Source organism: Lytechinus pictus, chromosome 3 (assembly GCF_037042905.1).
Source record: "Lytechinus pictus isolate F3 Inbred chromosome 3, Lp3.0, whole genome shotgun sequence".
Lineage (NCBI taxonomy): Eukaryota > Metazoa > Echinodermata > Echinoidea > Temnopleuroida > Toxopneustidae > Lytechinus > Lytechinus pictus.
The window spans coordinates 14,780,829-14,799,460 of record NC_087247.1 but is presented as its reverse complement, the minus strand read 5'-3'; the positions used below and the strand labels follow the sequence as shown (position 1 = coordinate 14,799,460).

At 33.9% G+C, this 18,632-nt stretch overlaps 1 protein-coding gene across 1 annotated transcript; it reads left to right on the top strand.

Annotated features, from left to right (window-relative positions):
* The first annotated feature begins 7,896 nt into the window (after window positions 1-7,896).
* On the top strand, window positions 7,897-18,043 carry LOC129257766 (alanyl-tRNA editing protein Aarsd1-B-like). Its single transcript, XM_064097851.1, has 10 exons — window positions 7,897-7,975; window positions 9,950-10,078; window positions 10,410-10,427; window positions 10,982-11,123; window positions 11,664-11,721; window positions 13,273-13,429; window positions 14,575-14,691; window positions 15,128-15,258; window positions 16,001-16,067; window positions 16,853-18,043. Exons 1-10 carry the CDS (start codon window positions 7,937-7,939, stop codon window positions 17,009-17,011), a joined length of 1,017 nt encoding a protein of 338 aa, XP_063953921.1. The 5' UTR covers window positions 7,897-7,936; the 3' UTR covers window positions 17,012-18,043.
* The last annotated feature ends 589 nt before the right edge of the window (window positions 18,044-18,632 follow it).

Below are 18,632 nucleotides of genomic sequence, written 5' to 3'. Positions count from 1 at the left end.
ATGCTACAAATAGCATGTGCATCATTATGAATAATAATTGTACGGCCCTTAAAATATAAATATCACAGTCAATGTTTATGTATTTTAATGTTTTTTTTTAAAATCTCTTATGTACTTCTTTGTATTTTCTACCAGTTGTTTTGTAAATGTTTTGTTATGGAATCTGTTAAATTATTACAAAAATAATTCAATGATTTAATTATGTAATCACGCATTTTACAACAAATTTTATATCCAAAAGGGACATTCGCACATGCACCCACACTTACACCCGCATCTGCATACAAAGTAAAATTTTTGCATGGTGGGCCTTCCCATTTAAAAGCACACTGGTGGTGATCCTGCAACGAATTTCATGAATCTGTCTGTATTCATAGGGAAAGGTGTTTATTGCTTCATTTTCAATTATAAAATGATGAGATTATCAATTCTTTCATATCTAGAAGTTTAGATGATTAATTCTTAAATCTATATCAAGATAATAATGTGTAATTCTCCAATCCTTTATCGTTTTACACAATCACTTGCGTTTAATATCCTTCGGTGTATAGTTTTGTTCCCCGCCCAACACAATCTGGTTACATTAGTGTGTTTTTCTTTTGCAATATGAAGGGAAAACTTTCTGCTGAAAATGAGATGTCCTGTGTTTTTTCTCTATGCTGGTCAAACTGCCCCAATTTGTCAAAACTTCTCATAAATAAACCCACAGAGAAACCATCTCATTTCTCATTTTGCCTGTCAAGTAGACGGACTATGATGTTCTAAAATTCCACAACAATTTACTCCATGTACTTCTAACAACGAATTCTGAGCATTGGATTTCATTAACGGATTTCATGTGTCTCTTCATAGTATCTTTACCAATGCAGTACTGGGTGCAGTACTGCACCTGTCCTCTTGAGGACTGCGGCTTCAGCCAGCTTCCTCCAGCTATACCGTTACCTACAGGGTCTTGAATGATCAATGTCAGTTCTCCTCGATTTTGGGTTCCACGAGATGGCTTGATTTATTAACAGGGCAGGTATAGATGAAAATCATCTTCTTCGGACTTTGAAACAGAGGGTCGTGGGTTCGAATCCCAGCCATGGCGTAATTTCCTTCGGCAAGAAACTGATCCACAATGTGCTGCACTCAACCCAGGTGAGGTAAATGGGTACCGGTAGGAAGTAATTCCTTAAAAAGCTGTGTGCGCTATGAACGCCTAGCTTAGCCGGGTAATATAGGAGCGCCTTGAGCACCTAACAAGGTGGATATGTGCGCAATATAAATACCCTATATTATTATTATTATTATATTATTAATTGTTTTAGGCCATTCAATTTAGCACAAAGTATTCTGCGGAGGCAGTTTGTATCGAAGTCATCGTGTTTTTGTTCTTGAGATACTGATGTCCGATTCTCATATATATTGTCACAGATCCGTAGATAAAACCTAAATTTGTGTCTTTGAATGTTTCTCTCTTAAAAGAGAGAAACATTCTGTTTGACAGGATTTTGTTGAGGTGTTGAAATGCTCTTCTCCAATACTGCAGTGAATTTCATGTGTAATATCCCTTTAGCTGTTTATCAAACTTCTTATATTGAAACATGTAGCTCACGTCTTCATAGGATAGCTTTTTCTATTAGCTTTTATCTTTCAGAGTATCATGGAATTGGATGATGATATTGAAGGTAGGCTTTTATTATCGTATAATAAGATATTCATTGGATTTGTAGTGAAATAAACAAAAAATCGAATTATTTACATGTTATGTTTTGTTTAAAAAAATATTTGAAGTTTTATCGAATGTTCATTATAATTATAACGAATAATTTTGTCATAAGTGTATATTTGTCATTGTTTATCCTATATTCTTCATAATCGATTATGACGAGAAAATTATTCTCGCGTCTATTTAAATACAATCCAAAATCGGTAAATTAATATGATAAAAGTTAGGGTAAAGGAGAGATCTAGCAGTAGACCTAGTACTAATTTATATTTTGTAATTGCTACGTCGTATACAAATAGGTTATGGGGGAGGGGGCTTGGGGCCAATGTCCAAAAAAAATTCACGGCCAATAAAAAATATGAGGAAAAACAAATAAAACAAAAAAGATCATAAAGAATCACTTTGGAATATTACTTGTATAGAAAAATATGTCACAAAATCAAATTCTTTTCATCCATCAACGTTAATTTATCATCATCATCACCACCACCACCACCATCATCATTATCTTTATCATCAACATCTTCATCATGACGATGGTGGGTGGTGGTGATGATGATGATGATTATGATGCTGCTGCTGCTGCTGATGATGATGATGGTAATGGTGATGATGTTGATGATGATGATGATGATGATGATGATTATAATGATGCTGATGATGATGAGGTTGATGATGATGATGACGATGATGTTGATGATGCTGCTGATGATGAATCATAATGATGATATTCCTGATAACAATTGCATTCAGTCTCAACTTTATTACTTGAATTAAAAGAAATATATAAAAGTCTGCGGATAACACTTTAATCAATTGCATTTTTATCACTCTTCGCATATGACTAGAGACGAGAAAAAACAAAATTCCCTATCATAATCGATTATAATTATTAATTAATTAATATTATATTATAGAGGAGCCAATATCCAATGAAAAAAAATACACTTACGACAATAGACAAGTGACTTCATGAATTCTTTTTAAAAAAAAAAGAGGGAAAAGGAGAGTGTAATAGGAGGGAAATAGCCTCCGACTGGAACAAAAAAAAAAAGCGGGAGCTTTTGCTATGTATGACGGCATGCGTATATGCACAGAGTAAAAAACTAAAATTAAAGGTCAAGTCCACCCCAGGAAAATGCTGACTTGAATAAATAGAGAAAAATCAAACTAGCATAGTGATAAAAATGTCATTAAAATCGGATGTAAAATAAGAAAGTTATGACGTTTTAAGGTTTCGCTTATTTTTCACAAAACAGTGATATGCACAACAAGGTGAGTCAGTCGATGATGTCCATCATTCACTATTTCTTTATTTTTTTATTTTTTGAATTATACAATATTCCATTTTTTATAGATTTGACAATAAGGACCAACTTGACTGAACCATATAGTATTAAGCAATGCTAATTCCACATGTTCAGGGAGGAATTAATCGTTGTATCACTTGACAATGAAGAGAAAATTAGAATATTTCATATTTCATAGAATAAAATACAAAAGAAATAGTGAGTGGATGACGTCATCAGTCTCCTCATTTGCAGACCCACCTGGATGTGCATATAACTGTTTTGTGAAATTAAGCGAAATTTTATGATGTCATAACTTTCTTATTTTACATCCGATTTTGATGACATTTTCAGTGTTATGCTTGTTGGATTTTTCTCCTTTTATTCAAATCAACTTTTTGTTGGGGTGGACTTGTCCTTTAAACTTGTGACAGAAAAAATTCTGCAGATGGCACTGTTATCATACTAACCGATTTGGGATTGTATTATTATCACTATTCGCATATAAAAGAGACATAAAAATCTTATCTTTTATTATAATCGATTATAAACAAATTATAACTCATGGAAAAAAAATGTACACTTATGTCAGGAATATTCATTAAATGATAATGAACATTGAGTTAAACTATAAATTTATAAGCTCAAAACATATGACGTAATTATTATTTTTTTTTTATTGAGGAAAAATTTATAATATTAACTAGAATATATAATTTCTTTTTTATTGAATATAATTTAAAAGCTCCAATTTAGAGTATACGGACGGCCAAGACGGACGGATTTCATTCATTGTGAAATGGAGTTATTGGCCTTTTTTTGAAGGACCATTTTTCGGAAGATGGTTCAATTTGTGCTTATAAAAGATAATATTCATCACATTCCTAAAAATTTTTCGCCACAACCGTTGACAAATGTGGAAGGTTACTGAAACTGTTTACAACCGTTTTGGAATCGTTGGCATTCAATGGAGTCAAAACCGTTGAGGGGCGAGACTTAACGTATGGAGGCTTTATAAACAGCTCGCTGCGAGTGAGCAAAATATTTTCAACTCTCTAATAAAAAAATAAAAAAATTTGAGATAAGTTTAAAAATACAAGTGTAATACTCAAATATAATATATTTCACGCCTTTTCCTTTTCTCCTCTTTCTTCTCCATTTTTTTTTTTTGGGGGGGGGGACTATATTGATCATATTGATTTGATTTTACGATGAATTATCGGAAGGAATTCAAAAATGAGGTTCTACGAGGGATCGGATAGAGCGCTCCATGCTCACGTTTGAGACACATAAGGGATGCATGTACTTGTACCACGGAAATAAAAGGAACGTTTTAGTAAAAAAATCCTCAAAGATGAAGAAGGTTGCTAGAATTTCAACTTTTTGATTTGTGACGTCATAAACGAGCAGCTGCCCCATTTCTTATGTAATATAAATGCATGAGTTTACTTGAATATTTTTTTTACCACCAGCGGCGTTTTTGAAATGATTTGTCTGTTGATATACTGAAGGTAAAATAAAAAACATTTACATTTTTTCTTGTTAGAAAAATGGCATTTCATTTTTTATTTTTAATTCCCGTAATATGACGTCACAAATAAACACATAAACTTCTAACAACTTCTGTAATCTTGGATGGATTTTCCTCAAATCTTCACAATATGTTTTTTTTTCTGCAATTTTTATGATTAACTTTTTGTCAGGGTGAGCATCCCCTTGATGCCGTAAAATAATAATAATAATAATATAGGTATATCTACCCAGGGTAGCCACTTCAGTTTCGAAAACTGTTCTACCAGCGGGCCCTGCTATTATTATCATTGCCCCGGCTTTAGCTGAGCTGCCTCGGCGCTCAAGCATTCAAGGAGTTTCTTCCTACCGGGTACCCATTCACCTCACCTGGGTTGAGTGCAGCACAATGTGGATGAGTTTCTTGCTGAAGGAAATTACGCCATGGCTGGGATTCGAACCCAGCACGACCCTCTGTTTCAAAGTCAGAAGACTAATCCACTGGGCCACAACGCTCCACAGAAATGTTTTCTGAGTTCTCTTTTTTAATTATGTAAAATAAAGTGGTTGCTTAAGAGGCTTTTTAAACAGCTGTGAGTGAGCGAAGCGAACAAGCAAAATTTTTGATCTCTTCAATAAAAAAAAATCATTTTGTGATATATTTTAACATACCAATAATATTCCGAAAATTATATTTGTCATCCTTTTCCTTTTCTTTTCTTTTCTTTCCTTTTCGTCATTGGCCGTGAAAACTTTGGGGTCCCTGGCACCAAAGTCCCCTCCCTATATATATACGCTGTAGCAATGTTCAAACATCGTGTCTGTCTTCGTAGGCAATTCTAAAATAATTATTTAGAGGGGTCCACACAATACAAGCACTGCTTTTTAGTGGATCCCTCCATTTTCTCAGAATTTTGTTTTAAAATGGTTATGATATTTTGCTTATATATAATTCTCTGTTTTGTTTTGCTTTTACTTACAGATAAATATCATATACTGTACATGCCTGAATTTATTTTGTCTGTACAAGTTCACTGTAGCTATTTTGACCACATTACTTTGTTCTGTTGAAAATGAAATAAGATAAATTGAAATTGAAAAAAACAAAATTTAATCTGTAGTAGGCACATTGCTAGGACAACTGAATGCAAGACATGTGACTTCATGAATTAAAACAAAAAATGCGGGAAAAGGAGAGATTAAGAGGAGGGAAAAGTGGAAGTAGCCTCCAACTGAAACCAAAAAGGCTTACCTTTATAATCCAATGTGATACGAGTATAATGTATCGTGTGTGTGGTGCCTCGTTCCAACGCTACAAGTTCTCATGATCGATTATGACATTGGATTGTAAAGTTACTCCCCCAAAAAAGAGAGAGCTTTTGCTCTGTATTAAAAATACATGCGTATATACACAAAGTAGACAACTAAAATTAAACGTGTGACAGATAAGAGTCTGCGGACAACACTGCTATCATATTAACCGATTTTGGATTGTATTACTAGTATTATCACTATTCGCATACAAAAGTCAACAGACATAAAAATAATTTTTCATTATAATCGATCATAATCAAGTTGCAATACCTAATTAAGAATATATACACTTATGTCAGTAAAATTCATTGAAAATAATAAACATCAATTAAAACTGTGGTTTTTTTTCATTATGGATAAAAAAAACATGCAATTAAACATTTTGAAGTTATTTTGTATTTAAATACAATTTTTTTTAATAACTGGAATATAAAATAATTATTAATTATATAATTATGAAAAGCTATCAATCTGCGGTATACGGACGACAAACGACGGACGTCGTCTTGTAACGAAATTTAACACAATTTGGTTTTTGGAAGACCATTGAGAAGCAGATGGTCTAATTAACTCCATAGCAAGAACTATTCATCACATTTCAAAACAAATTTCGTCTTACATTTGTGGAGAACATCAGAAAAACATTTTTCTAAAATGTTTTGTTGAAATATTTCGAAAAAATATTTTCATGACTTTTTATAACATAAGATTTATTGCCATAACAAGAACGTTTTTAAAATGTTATTTTTACATTAATTATGCAATATCATAAGAAAGTTAGGAAAATATCATTTTGTTTTCTTAAGAATGTTTCTTGTCATTTTACATCAAGATTTGACATTTTGATAAGATGTTTTAATAATATTTTGGAAAAATGTCTTTTAGATGTTTTCTTGTCAGGCCATCAAAACATTACATGCTTGATATCATAATAACGTTTATTTAATGTTTAACATACTGGGAACAATGTTATGCAAATGTTCTTAAGAAATGTTTTTTGAAAGCATTTCTAAGATCTTTCAAAAATGTTATTATAACGTTATGTGTTAGCTGGGGACGCGCTCGAATCCGTTTCGATTCCCAATCGGGGGCGGATGCAGGATTTACCAAGAGAGGGTAATTAAAAATTAAAAAAAAGTGTGAAGGTAATTACATGTCACGAAAAACTTGACAAGCAAAAAAGGGGGTGTCCTCATTTGCGTAGGCCCTCAGTGCACGACGACATCTTCGGGAAACAGCCATTTCAACTTCTGCTTACCGGAAAGGGTTAATTGGTAACTTCTTTTATTACAATGCTATTAAACATTGGAATTCTCTTCCCATGCAGGGAATAGGAAACTTTTTAAGTTCCCATGTTAAGAGAAAATTGAAAGAATATTTTTCAGTTGATAGTCAAAGAGAAGATGTAAATGGTAGGTTGATTTAGCCTGAATACTGACCATGTTCTTTTCTCTTCTTTGCCAGGTATTAATTTTTTTTTTCACATAATATCATTGAAGTTTTTTTTATCGATGTCCTTTCTTCTTGTCATTGGCCTTCTTTATCTTTTCTCTCTTCCTTCTATTCTCCTCTTAGTGTTGTTATTGTTGTCGCTGTTTTTGGTGTTGTTCTCCATATTCTTTTTCTTCCTCATCCTTTTTCTTCCGTAATTCTCCTTCTTCTCCTCTTTCTTCTATATTATTTCCTCCTCCCGTCTTCTCCTTCTTCTTTTCTTCTTCTTCTACTTCTTTGTTATATTCTTGTATATATTATCTCTATCTTATTTATTGGTAATAGTAAATTCCGATTTTTTTTTTTCTTCGTTTTTTAAATATTGTAATAGTATAATTTTACCATTTTATTATATATATATATATAGGCCTATATTTTTTATTTTTTTTGGGGGGGGGGCTTCATTCCCAAAGCCCCTAAACCGCGCCTGGAGATAAGACAAAATAATAAAACAACTTTCCATATAAAAACAAAAGGAATCTGATCCGATAGACAAGGAGGTAATAATCAAATAATACTTATATGACAACATTATAACAACCAAAAAATGAATCTGAAATACAGTGCAGGGCGAGGTCTACAACATCTGTCTCTGCAGCGCATCTGGCAATGTACACTCACGATGGCTTTTTTCTGTCAGCAGCACAGCTACGAAACAGAGGTGAGTAAATCAATTGAATTCAATTATGAGTACATCTCATGTATTATATTATGTATTACAGTCATTATAAGGTGTTTATTTACGGAAATACGGAACAATATCTTGTACTTTCAATCAGTTCTATTCATATAGATCTAGATGATCTACTTCTCATTCAAGTCGAGGGCTGGGAGGCAAATCTCAATTTCTTATACCCGAGAGTTCCCCGGTCCTCTCTTCGTGGCTACTCGATCGTACCCCTGTGCCTGTGGCTGTGCATTGACTTTATTGTGGGGGAGGCTAAATCCTAAAAGCTACGCGCTTTGTTTACAAATGATAAAAACTATGTCAATTGTAGTATATGACCAAATTATCTTTCACTAATTTGAGGTTAATATTCTTAAGATCCTTGACCATGAAAAAAATAACACACAACTCACTAATCATGTGCTAAGTAGGTCTAACGTTACACTACAGTCTAGGTTACTGCGGCAGCCCGAGACTGACCGTCTGAAGACATATTGAGGTCCCCGGGGCAACAGTCTAGGCTATGCCTACGGTAGGCCCTATGCTATGGCAGTGAGTCCAAACTTTGTGTGTGTCCATACTCCCCGGACACGGACAGTCATCTAAAAAACTAATTATCCTTAAAATCTGAAATCATCAATGTCTAAAGTGACCTAAAAATAGGGCCTACCCTTTGGCGTAAGTTTCTTTAAGTTTAGGATGAGTTCAGTAAAAATTGACAAAAGATCGGCCAATTTGTCACCGTTATCGCCCGTTCCGAAGAAATCTGAACTTCTCAACAAGCATCACGATAACATCATTTAGCAAGCAGATGTCATAAAAAATGAGTTGTTCAATATGGTACTGATTGATTCTTTAGCATTTTCCGTCAATTTGATATAAATATCTCACCTTTTGAGCTTGAGTTATTATTTAAATCTCCACAAAAACTTTGGTCCACGAAGTTAGGTCGCACTTTTTCAGAACAGATTTCCAGCACAGCGCGCATTCGTCGATCGGAATAGAATTTTGAGATCGCGATACCGGCAAAACCCCTTGACCTACTTCACATTTCCATCAATAATTTTATAGTTTACAATCTTGCTGTCAATTTGATAGCTATTATTGTAATTTTTTAAAATTAAAATGTGCATATTTTTTTACAAATTTTAGCATAATTAATATTTTTTAAATGTCCGCGAAGTTTGGACACCCCATCATAATACAAAAATCCCGCCGTGTTTTCCAAACACCGACTTGATTTCACCGCCTGATGTATGGGTCCTAAAGCTACGAACTCGATTGATCATGCACAGAAATGTATTTCGTGTGCCTCAATTTCTAAAATATGTTCAGGTATAACAGTGTCTCAGCCATGAAGGAGAGGCTTGACTGGGAACTGCTGCAACTGTGCCGAAAAGTTAGTCCCGTAACAACCTTGCACGAGGCGCTTGTGGGTCACCTAGCCATTCCAGAACGAAAAGTCCTGAGCCCGGTCCAAAGGCCCCTCTGGAAATCTTCATCCATGAACTTCATTCCCATCTCCACCAACATCAAAATCAAGAACACAGAAACCTTCAAGCGAAACGTACTTCAAATCTTCACAAAGCAAAGCAAAGACTAAAAAGGCATCTTCTCTCTCCGCGCCATCAACATCTGCGCACTTCCTGCCTGGTTGGCTCCCATTGTGGGGCATTGGGCAGTATACCCAAAGAAGGAGAAGAAGGGAAATATGAAATTAAAGCAAATTTTAGCTCCAAAAAAATTCCCCAAAATTGCTGGTTCTCTCTGCATGCATTTAGTGATTTATTGCAGACTCTGTCAGTCTGTATAAAAATTGAATAGGAATCGTTTGTCACTCTACAGTCACAGTTCCACACGTAAACTGCGCATTTTGCCATTGAAAATACATGCGAGATGCTTTGTAGCTTTAGGACCCCCTACCATAAATTGATGAGAATGTTGTTTTTTGTCTTCATTTTTCCTCAGCTCACTACTAAAGTAGTATCATGCAAGCAGGCACAGATGAAATTGGAGGTCAATGGACGTAAGCAGAATGTAAAGGGATTTGAACTCATTTTGGAAGACACTGTTCTTTTTCCAGAAGGAGGGGGCCAGGTATTTTTTTTTGTTTTGTTGTTAGTCACTGAGTGTAGCATGTTGTGTAGACTTGACAGTTAGTGTAAGTAAAAGATGTTCAATGCCTCAGCTAATTTGCAAAAAAAAAAGAACTAAATAGAGAGAATACAAACCATGTCTTTTCATTCTAATGGGGTGTTTCCATTTACCGACTTCCCGATTTCTGACACCCCTTTTCCCCATTCACTTGTGTACACCTAGTGATTATTCATTAGTGTCTCTTAATATATTTTTTACCTGTTTATTTTTTAGATCAATGAATCGCCTGTTTACTTATATTTCTTCTTTTTCTTTCAATATTCTTATCCAGCCTGATGACAGAGGAACTGTAAGTTAAATTCAAATTAGTTTGATGTGGGTGGGTTGGCTGGTGAAGGGGGGGGGGGGGGTAAGATATCATTTTTAATACAATCAGCTGTAAAAAAAAAAAGGTTCATCTCCATGGTACAGTGTACTGTTGTGAAATTATCAGGGTTTTTTTTAATGAGTTATTTGCTTAAAATCAAATAGGTTAAAAGGAATTATAGCACAGTGAATTTTTTGCCACAGAGCCACATGCGTTTAGGATGGTATTGATACAAATACCCTTTCACAAAATGATCAGAAATATGATGACTTTTGGCTTTCAAAACAAAGTAGGTTAATTCGGTCTTGTTTGAAAAAAAAAAGGATTGGTTGGTAATTTAATGGTATGGTATTGTGTTTATTTCTTGGCAAATAATGTGATATGAATGTTTTAAGAGTAGCGAAAAATAATAATTGAATAAGATCACATATCAAATTATCTTGATGACTTGATTGGCCATTTTGGTTTAGTTTTCAAGTTCAAGTTTTTATGTTAAAAGAGCCCTGATGTTAGCTCTATTCCTTTTCTGTCTTTAGATAAATGATGCAGAAGTTCTAAGAATAACGAGGAGGGGTGCAGATGCCATTCATTTTGTGACATCATCTTTTGACCAGGGGTCAGAGGTTAAACAAACCGTTGATTGGCAGAGGAGATTCGATCACATGCAACAACACTCTGGTACGTCAGAAACACTTTCTTGACCAGATTGTGACTTTGTATCAACTGCTACTAGGTCAATACGTATAAAGCTTCTTCATGACTGCACAAGATGCAAATCATGAAACCTAACATTCTGCATGAAGTCAAATCTGAAATTAAAAGTCAGTAGGATCAACTTTGCTGCAGTATATTTGAAAGATGATAACATAAAAATTCCTTACTATAATCGAGTCAGGTATTAGAGGTTGACAGTGCCCCGTAACACAATGCTTAGCGATTGATCGTGGGGCAGATTTTTAATATTGATTGTATATATTAATGTGTAGGATCAATTGAAAATACCATCCCAATGATCAATCACAAAGCTTTATGTTACGGGGTAAAGATGTTAGTTAATCACTTTTCTCTCTTGGCTGTCTGGGTTGTCAAGGATGGGGACATTATTGGAAGTGGTATATGATTTTTTTTTCTCTCACATCCATCTTTAACAAAATGTTTGTATCAGAAGAAATTTATTGTAGAACACTATCATTTTTGTTGTTGTTGATAATAATGCAGGCCAGCATCTTGTCACTGCGATCGCTGACAATACATATGGGTGGAAAACAACGTCATGGTGAGTCCGTAGATTTATGAACTGATTGACAGAGATACTTGATGTGATAATACCTCTTGGAGTTGTCATACCTCTCAAAACAGTTTCGCCGCTCATGTTCAATCCAAGTATTATCTTCTACTGTTGTACTTTCATAAAACTTACCAGATGCAATGTTGTAAAACCAGCGTATTATGTGATTGATGCCAAATGTAATAGGCAAATGACTACAAATTTTGCGGTGTGTGAGCATGCCCTTCATTTGTTGATGGGATCCTTTATAGAGAAGTATAAGAAGAAGGCAGAAATCTTGGTATATATAGCCCACCTGCAAACCGACTCCTGGGCCCCATCTTACAAAAAGTTACGATTGATCCAATCAATCGTAACTCTATGGAAATCCATCAGTGTCATAATTTTTTATACAGGAAATTTGCAAAATGTCCTTTGTAAACAAAAGAGATCACATCAAATTGTCAAGAAATCATTGAATTTATAGATACCGGTATACATTCATATCTAGAATTTTTTTAACAAACATGCTTTTTATATGTTGACTTTGCTGGCTTTCCATAGTTGCAATTGATCGGATCAATCGTAACTCTTTGTTAGACGGGCCCCTGGTATACTTCACCCAATTCCAATTCAGTAGCAATCATGAAATAGTAATGTAATTAATTGATTGAATATTGAAATATCTCAAATGTAAAATAATTTAATTTTCCCTCTCTATTCTCCTCTTTTTTATTATTTTTTAAATTATATTTGAGGTAAAAAAAAATCAGTTTTAATGGGCTTTTTTTCCACAATTGGGAAATTACTTAATTTTGGTCCCTATATCTTTCATTTTAAGCACTATTTTTTTGTGCAACCAGCAATTATATGGTAAATGCAAATATCAATATACTGTAGATTGATGAAGCACTATATAAAAGCCAATTATTATTATTATTATTGTTATTATGTAGAAAATCATTTTTCTAGATATTTTTTGTTTTGTATCGTTTCTGGTAGGGCTTGGGGTGACTCTAGAAAAGGTTTTACCCCAATGCATATCATTCGGGGAAATTAAGGGATGATTTGGGATGTTATGAGAGCTACTGTCATTGCCCATTGCCCTCGTGTATTTCAATTCTGTGTTTATACAGAGCTGCCAACCAGTACGTTTTTGGCGTATTTATTACGTTTTCGCAACCAAAATACGACAGTATGTTTTTTCTTTAAAAAATACGATTTTGTATTAAAAAAAAATATGTCTCTATTTCATAAAACTTACACAAATATGGTTATTGGATCAGTGTAATTTCAGGTAACTTTTTTTTTAAATCATTTTGTTAAAACCAGGGTGAGATACACATGTTTCAATGTTTTTTTTAATCATCTGCAAGAGCAGTGCTCATTTTAGCTTGCATGCAGCTTGTGTGCCGTGATGAGCGTGCGCGCCATGCATTTTATTATGAAATACAGTTTTGGGGGGAAAAATACTTTTTTTTCATCACAGAATACAATTTTTCATTCCCAGAGGTTGGCAGATCTGTTTATATTAACTTTGTGTGTGTGTTTTGTTCATAGGGATCTTGGAAGAGAGAAGTCTTTCATTGAATTGGACACACCCAAGATATCCCATGAGCAACTTACACAGCTTGAGAAAGATGTCAACGAGGCAATCAGAAAATGTATTCCAATGACCCCGAGATTAGTTGAAATTGGTTCCAAAGAGTTGCAAGAGGTGATGTCTAAAGAATACCTAAATGTCAAGTCCACCCCAGACATATGTTGATTTGAATCAATAATGGTAAATCAAACAAGCACAGCACTGATCAAAATTTTTATCAAAATCGGATGTGAAATAAGAAAATTATGACATTTTACAGTTTTGCTCACTTTTCATTTTATATTATATGTGATATTCGAATGAGAGAGCTGATTATGTCCCTCACTCACTATTTCTTTTGTTTTTTATTGTTTTAATTATACAATTTTACAATATTTAGATATTTTTAAGGGATTTTTTTCTTTTTATTGGATTCAACTTTTTGTTGGGGTGGACTTACCCTGTAAGATGGTTTATGTGTTTAAATCTAGACAATAGTTTGGGTATACTTCAAGAAGGTCAAGTATATTGAACACACGATTGTGACAAAAATTGGCACACACGTTAATTACGGTATAATCTACAAAAGTGAAATATCAAGTTCTTCTAAAAATCTCATTTCTAATTATGCTAATTTATGTATTTTTTATTTCAGCACTTTTTGTTTTTTATTGCTTTTTTTAATGGAAATCATCGGCCACTTCTGACCATAAACAAGATAAATTGATTGAGTTTAATCAGTAAAAGTTAAAATAATGATACATTTATGAATTTTGGCTGTTTAACAATGTACATTCGAATTGTACACAAATTCTTTTTTTTAGTAATTTGGGGTCTTGACATGCACTTGCAATATGAGTAATTTCGAAACCACTTTTCCTAGATATCGCAAATTTGGTCTCAGAAGTTGAGCACAAGTTGAAAGAAAAAGTTCATTGCATGTTGTGGCACCAGCTTTTTGCAATGTTACAGATTTATATAAAAAAGTGTTTATGGGAGGGGCTAAATCAGCTGCCCTCTGTTTTATTTGATAGCCCTAGAGTTTAATTGTCTTCTTGTGTTTTTAAAGACAATGACTATGTTATTATATATTATCTATATTATACTGTTTTTTCTGTGTTTTTTTACGAAGTAAGAATGCCCTGTAAAATTGTACTTGATTTGTATTACTTTATATTACTTTGTATTATGTTTTGAATGGAAATGAAATAAAAAAATTGAATTGAATTGAATTTGAGATGTTTGTTGAACTTTGTTTTGTGACCACTATCTTGTTTTAGGTCCGTACCCGTGGATTACCTGATGACCATGTAGGTCTAGTTAGGATCGTGGAGATTGAAGGCATAGAGGCAAACATGTGCTGTGGTACTCATGTTTCTAATCTTAGTCACCTACAGGTAAGTACACTAACCTGCATTCAATCAACTATATTGTAACCCTAGAAACAGAGTTTTTAAAGACTTACAGGTCAAACTATGATTGCATTTTGATCATTTTTCTTAATCTAACAAGAAAAAAAAGTCTTTCTGAAAGCATACATGGAATGCTATGCATCTTGTTCAAACTTGATTGCGTGAAATGGATATTAGATCAACTATTGTAGTAAGAGCTATGATTTGCAAACTGGTTTGAATACTTTCATATTGTTTTCATCTGTAACTCTGGCGATATGCCAGTCATGTCCATATTTCTCTGATAAAGCTTCATGCAGGCGGCTCTGGATTTCTGACTGTATTCATAAACAAGGCCATTAGTGAATCTATTAGATTTAGACAAATAAATCTTCAAAACGGAAATCATGAAATAAATGAAATGTTTTATTTGATCAAATAGGCCATCAAGCTCCTTGGTGCCGAGAAGGGAAAGAAAGGGAAGACAAATCTGTACTTTTTAGCCGGTAATAGAGTCCTCTCTTACCTTGGCAAATGCTACAGCAACGAGAAGGCCCTCAACTTATCTCTCAAGTAGGTAGTGGAGCACCTTTTCTGCCAAGTCTGGAATAAAATCTTTAGTTTTATAATGAAAATATTATACAACATTTATATAGTGCTTAATTCAGTGTTTCTACTTTCTGAGCACTGCCTAATGTTACCCAGGTTTTAGCAAGGCTACTCTGACCAGTCGCTCAAGCATTCAAGGAATCACTTCCTACTGGGTACTCGTGCTCTCCCCTGATAATGGCAAATGAAGATATGCCTTGCCAAAGGTTGTGAGTGCCGTGGTGGGATTTGGACTTAATACCTTGTGGTTCAAAGTCCAGAGACTTATCCACTGACCCATGCGCCTCTATAATGACTACAGTTCAGGAAATATGCAGCTCTAGTTTTTCTGTTGAAGAATGCAGATTATTCTCTTCCATTATTTGAAACATAACTTTACATGTTGGGACCTCATACATTTGTATCTTAGAAGAAATTCATTTTTAACGTTATGTGGTTCCCTATTTTACCAAAGATATCACTCACTCGTTAGCGCAAAGATAATGTCAAAAGTAACATATTCATATGGTAATAAAGTAATCAATCAAACTACAAAAGTGCATGGAATTATTGATTAGGAAAAAAATGTATTCTTAAAAATTGCTAGAATTATTTACTTTGTAATCCCTGATAATGTTTACTGTGGAAGAAAGAAAAACCTTAATGTGTTGAAGTTAATCAATTTTAGTCTGTAATTCATTAATAATTAGCATTATCTTTATTTTAGATGTGGCCCTGAGGAGCACATCCAACAAGTTGATAAAATACAGAAGTCATTGAAGGCAGCTAACAAGGTAATTTTTGAAAAATGATTTGAAAATTAATTTTTCATATTCAGTCTAATTTTTGCCACAAAATATACCCAAATATAAACATATGTTTAATTGTTATACTCTATAATGTAATAGTTTTGATTGTACAACGCCTAGTTAGCTTGTTGTACGCGAGCATATGGGAGGCTGAGTGTCAAACATTCGTACCGTTGCACAAAAGTACCATCCAAAATGTACCGTTGCACGGCTTTAGGAGGTGACGTCACAATATGATTTAATTCATCGCGCTTAGTAAAAATGAAGGTGCAATACGCGTATAAGCCTGCTGGCTAAATGCGCAATGCTGCCCAAGGTCATGTGCGCTTGTGGGATTTTGCTTTTTGCTTTCTTTTCATAGATTACTATAGGGATAAACTCTTGTTTTTTCCTATTTTCGCTAAATTCCGAGGCGTTGTACAACACAAATAGCGAATATTCTTATTCGTGAAATGGTGCGAGATTTCGCATTTGGTGAAAGAAAGAAACACTCTATTCAACTCGGCTAATGCATCGTTTATCGCTATTTGTATATTGGTGTAGAGTCAGTTTCATTACAAAGGAATGACACAAAAGGAATGAACAACTTTAACCCTAGATTTAACATTATGCCCTAAAACTAACATTAAACGCTACTGCAACCCTAACCCTATATCTTAAAAGCCCAGAGCAATCGTCGCTGGAGTAGATGTTGTGTCACCCATTTGCGGAACATGTTCAATCTGACATGTAGACCTAACACTTCCGTGAAACTTGTTTCTTTCTCTCAGACGTCACTAACCCTACTGAGGGACCTTGCTGTGCTAGAAGCCAAGCATTACAAACTCAATCCTAACCGGGATCCATTATTATCCATCCATCGTAAAGAAGGTGATGCAGAGTACATGATCATTGTAGCCAACGAAGTAGGACCCGAGGTGAGTAGATGATCATTTTTTTTAATTTTTTTTTCCAAATTTTATTGATTTTCAAGATTTTTTTCGTAACATTACAAAAACAACAATCATACATGAATTACATAATTGTATAACATTAAAAGAACAATAATTAAATAGGAATCACTGTAACAATTACCACAAAAAACAAAACAACAAACAAACAGACCTGATGTAAAAGCTAAACAAAAATGAGTCCCTGGTGGTTTGGATTGTTTTATCAAAATGTAATTATGGATAATTAAAATAAATTCTCAATAGGGGACCATTTTCTATAGTGCATGTTTTCTTTGTGCTTTTGTTAAGCAATTACCAATTTTATATGTCTGATTTTGCAAATGAATGCTTCAAAACCTATAAAACTTACTACTAAATTCCTGCATTTCTGAATATAAATGTATCTCTTCAATAAGATAATTAAGTGATTCAGTAATATTTTATGTGGTCCCTTTCAATCCTTTATGAAGCCAAACATCACTCTTTTCCTAGATAGATCCTCATATCTGACAGATAGCTTCAGACCAATTTTATCAACAAAAGCACGTCTTAAATCTTCAGCAACCTTACATTCATAAAAAAGATGTAAAGGAGTTTCAACAGAGGTCTTGCACAATGTGCAAAGTTCTGTCTCAACTTGCTTCATTTTAAATAGTCTCTCATTGGTGTAGAGAATATTATGCAAAATTTTAAACTGGAAGACTCTCATTTTAACTTCTATTGTGCATTTAAATGGGATTAAATACATTTGTGGCCATTGTTCCTCCTCTATCCCATATTTAGTGGAAAATAGGGGCTCACAGACAGGTCTATGTGTTAATTTACTCACTAAATCAACATAAATATTTCTAGTTTTTAGTTTTTGAATTTCTCCTGTCAAAAGGATGGACTGATCATGTTCATTATCTATTTTCTCCAAGAACATTTGTATCAATAATTGATTAAATGAACTTCCCCATTTCTTCCTGACTAGTGATACTATTGCCAAATATATCATGTGATATTTATGTGGTACTTCTCTTGCTTTCCAAAAATTAAATTGCATTATGTTTCCATGTAGATCAAAAAGTTGATATACATAACATAGACCTGCCTCATGAAAGGCCTTACAGTATACTGATTTATTATCAATAAGAATATATTGATTATTCCAAACAATTTGACTAAGTACACTTGCTTGGGTTCCTTGATCATCAACAATTTGATTATACTCCTTTGTCTTGGACCATGCTAACAGCAAGTTATGATAAAATAAGGGAATTCCAAGAGAGTTCAACTGGCTCACAAAATAATTACTCATAAAAATCAATTTTCCACCAAATCGTTTACAATAATGGTCAAAGAACAATTTCCAATAATGATCTGATTCTGTATAGTATCTCTGAATCCACTTAACCAGCTGTGTCTCTATCATGCATTTTAGTTTCGGGAATTTCAGACCACCTTCGGTATAATCTGCAATCATTGTTGCCCGTGATATCTTATCTGGGCCTTTCCACATAAACTGAAACATCAACTTTTCAACCTCCTTAACAAAATCATCGGGTATTACAATATTGGAAACTATATACATAATCTTAGACATAACAAATGTTTTCAATAGTTGAACTTTCCCTAA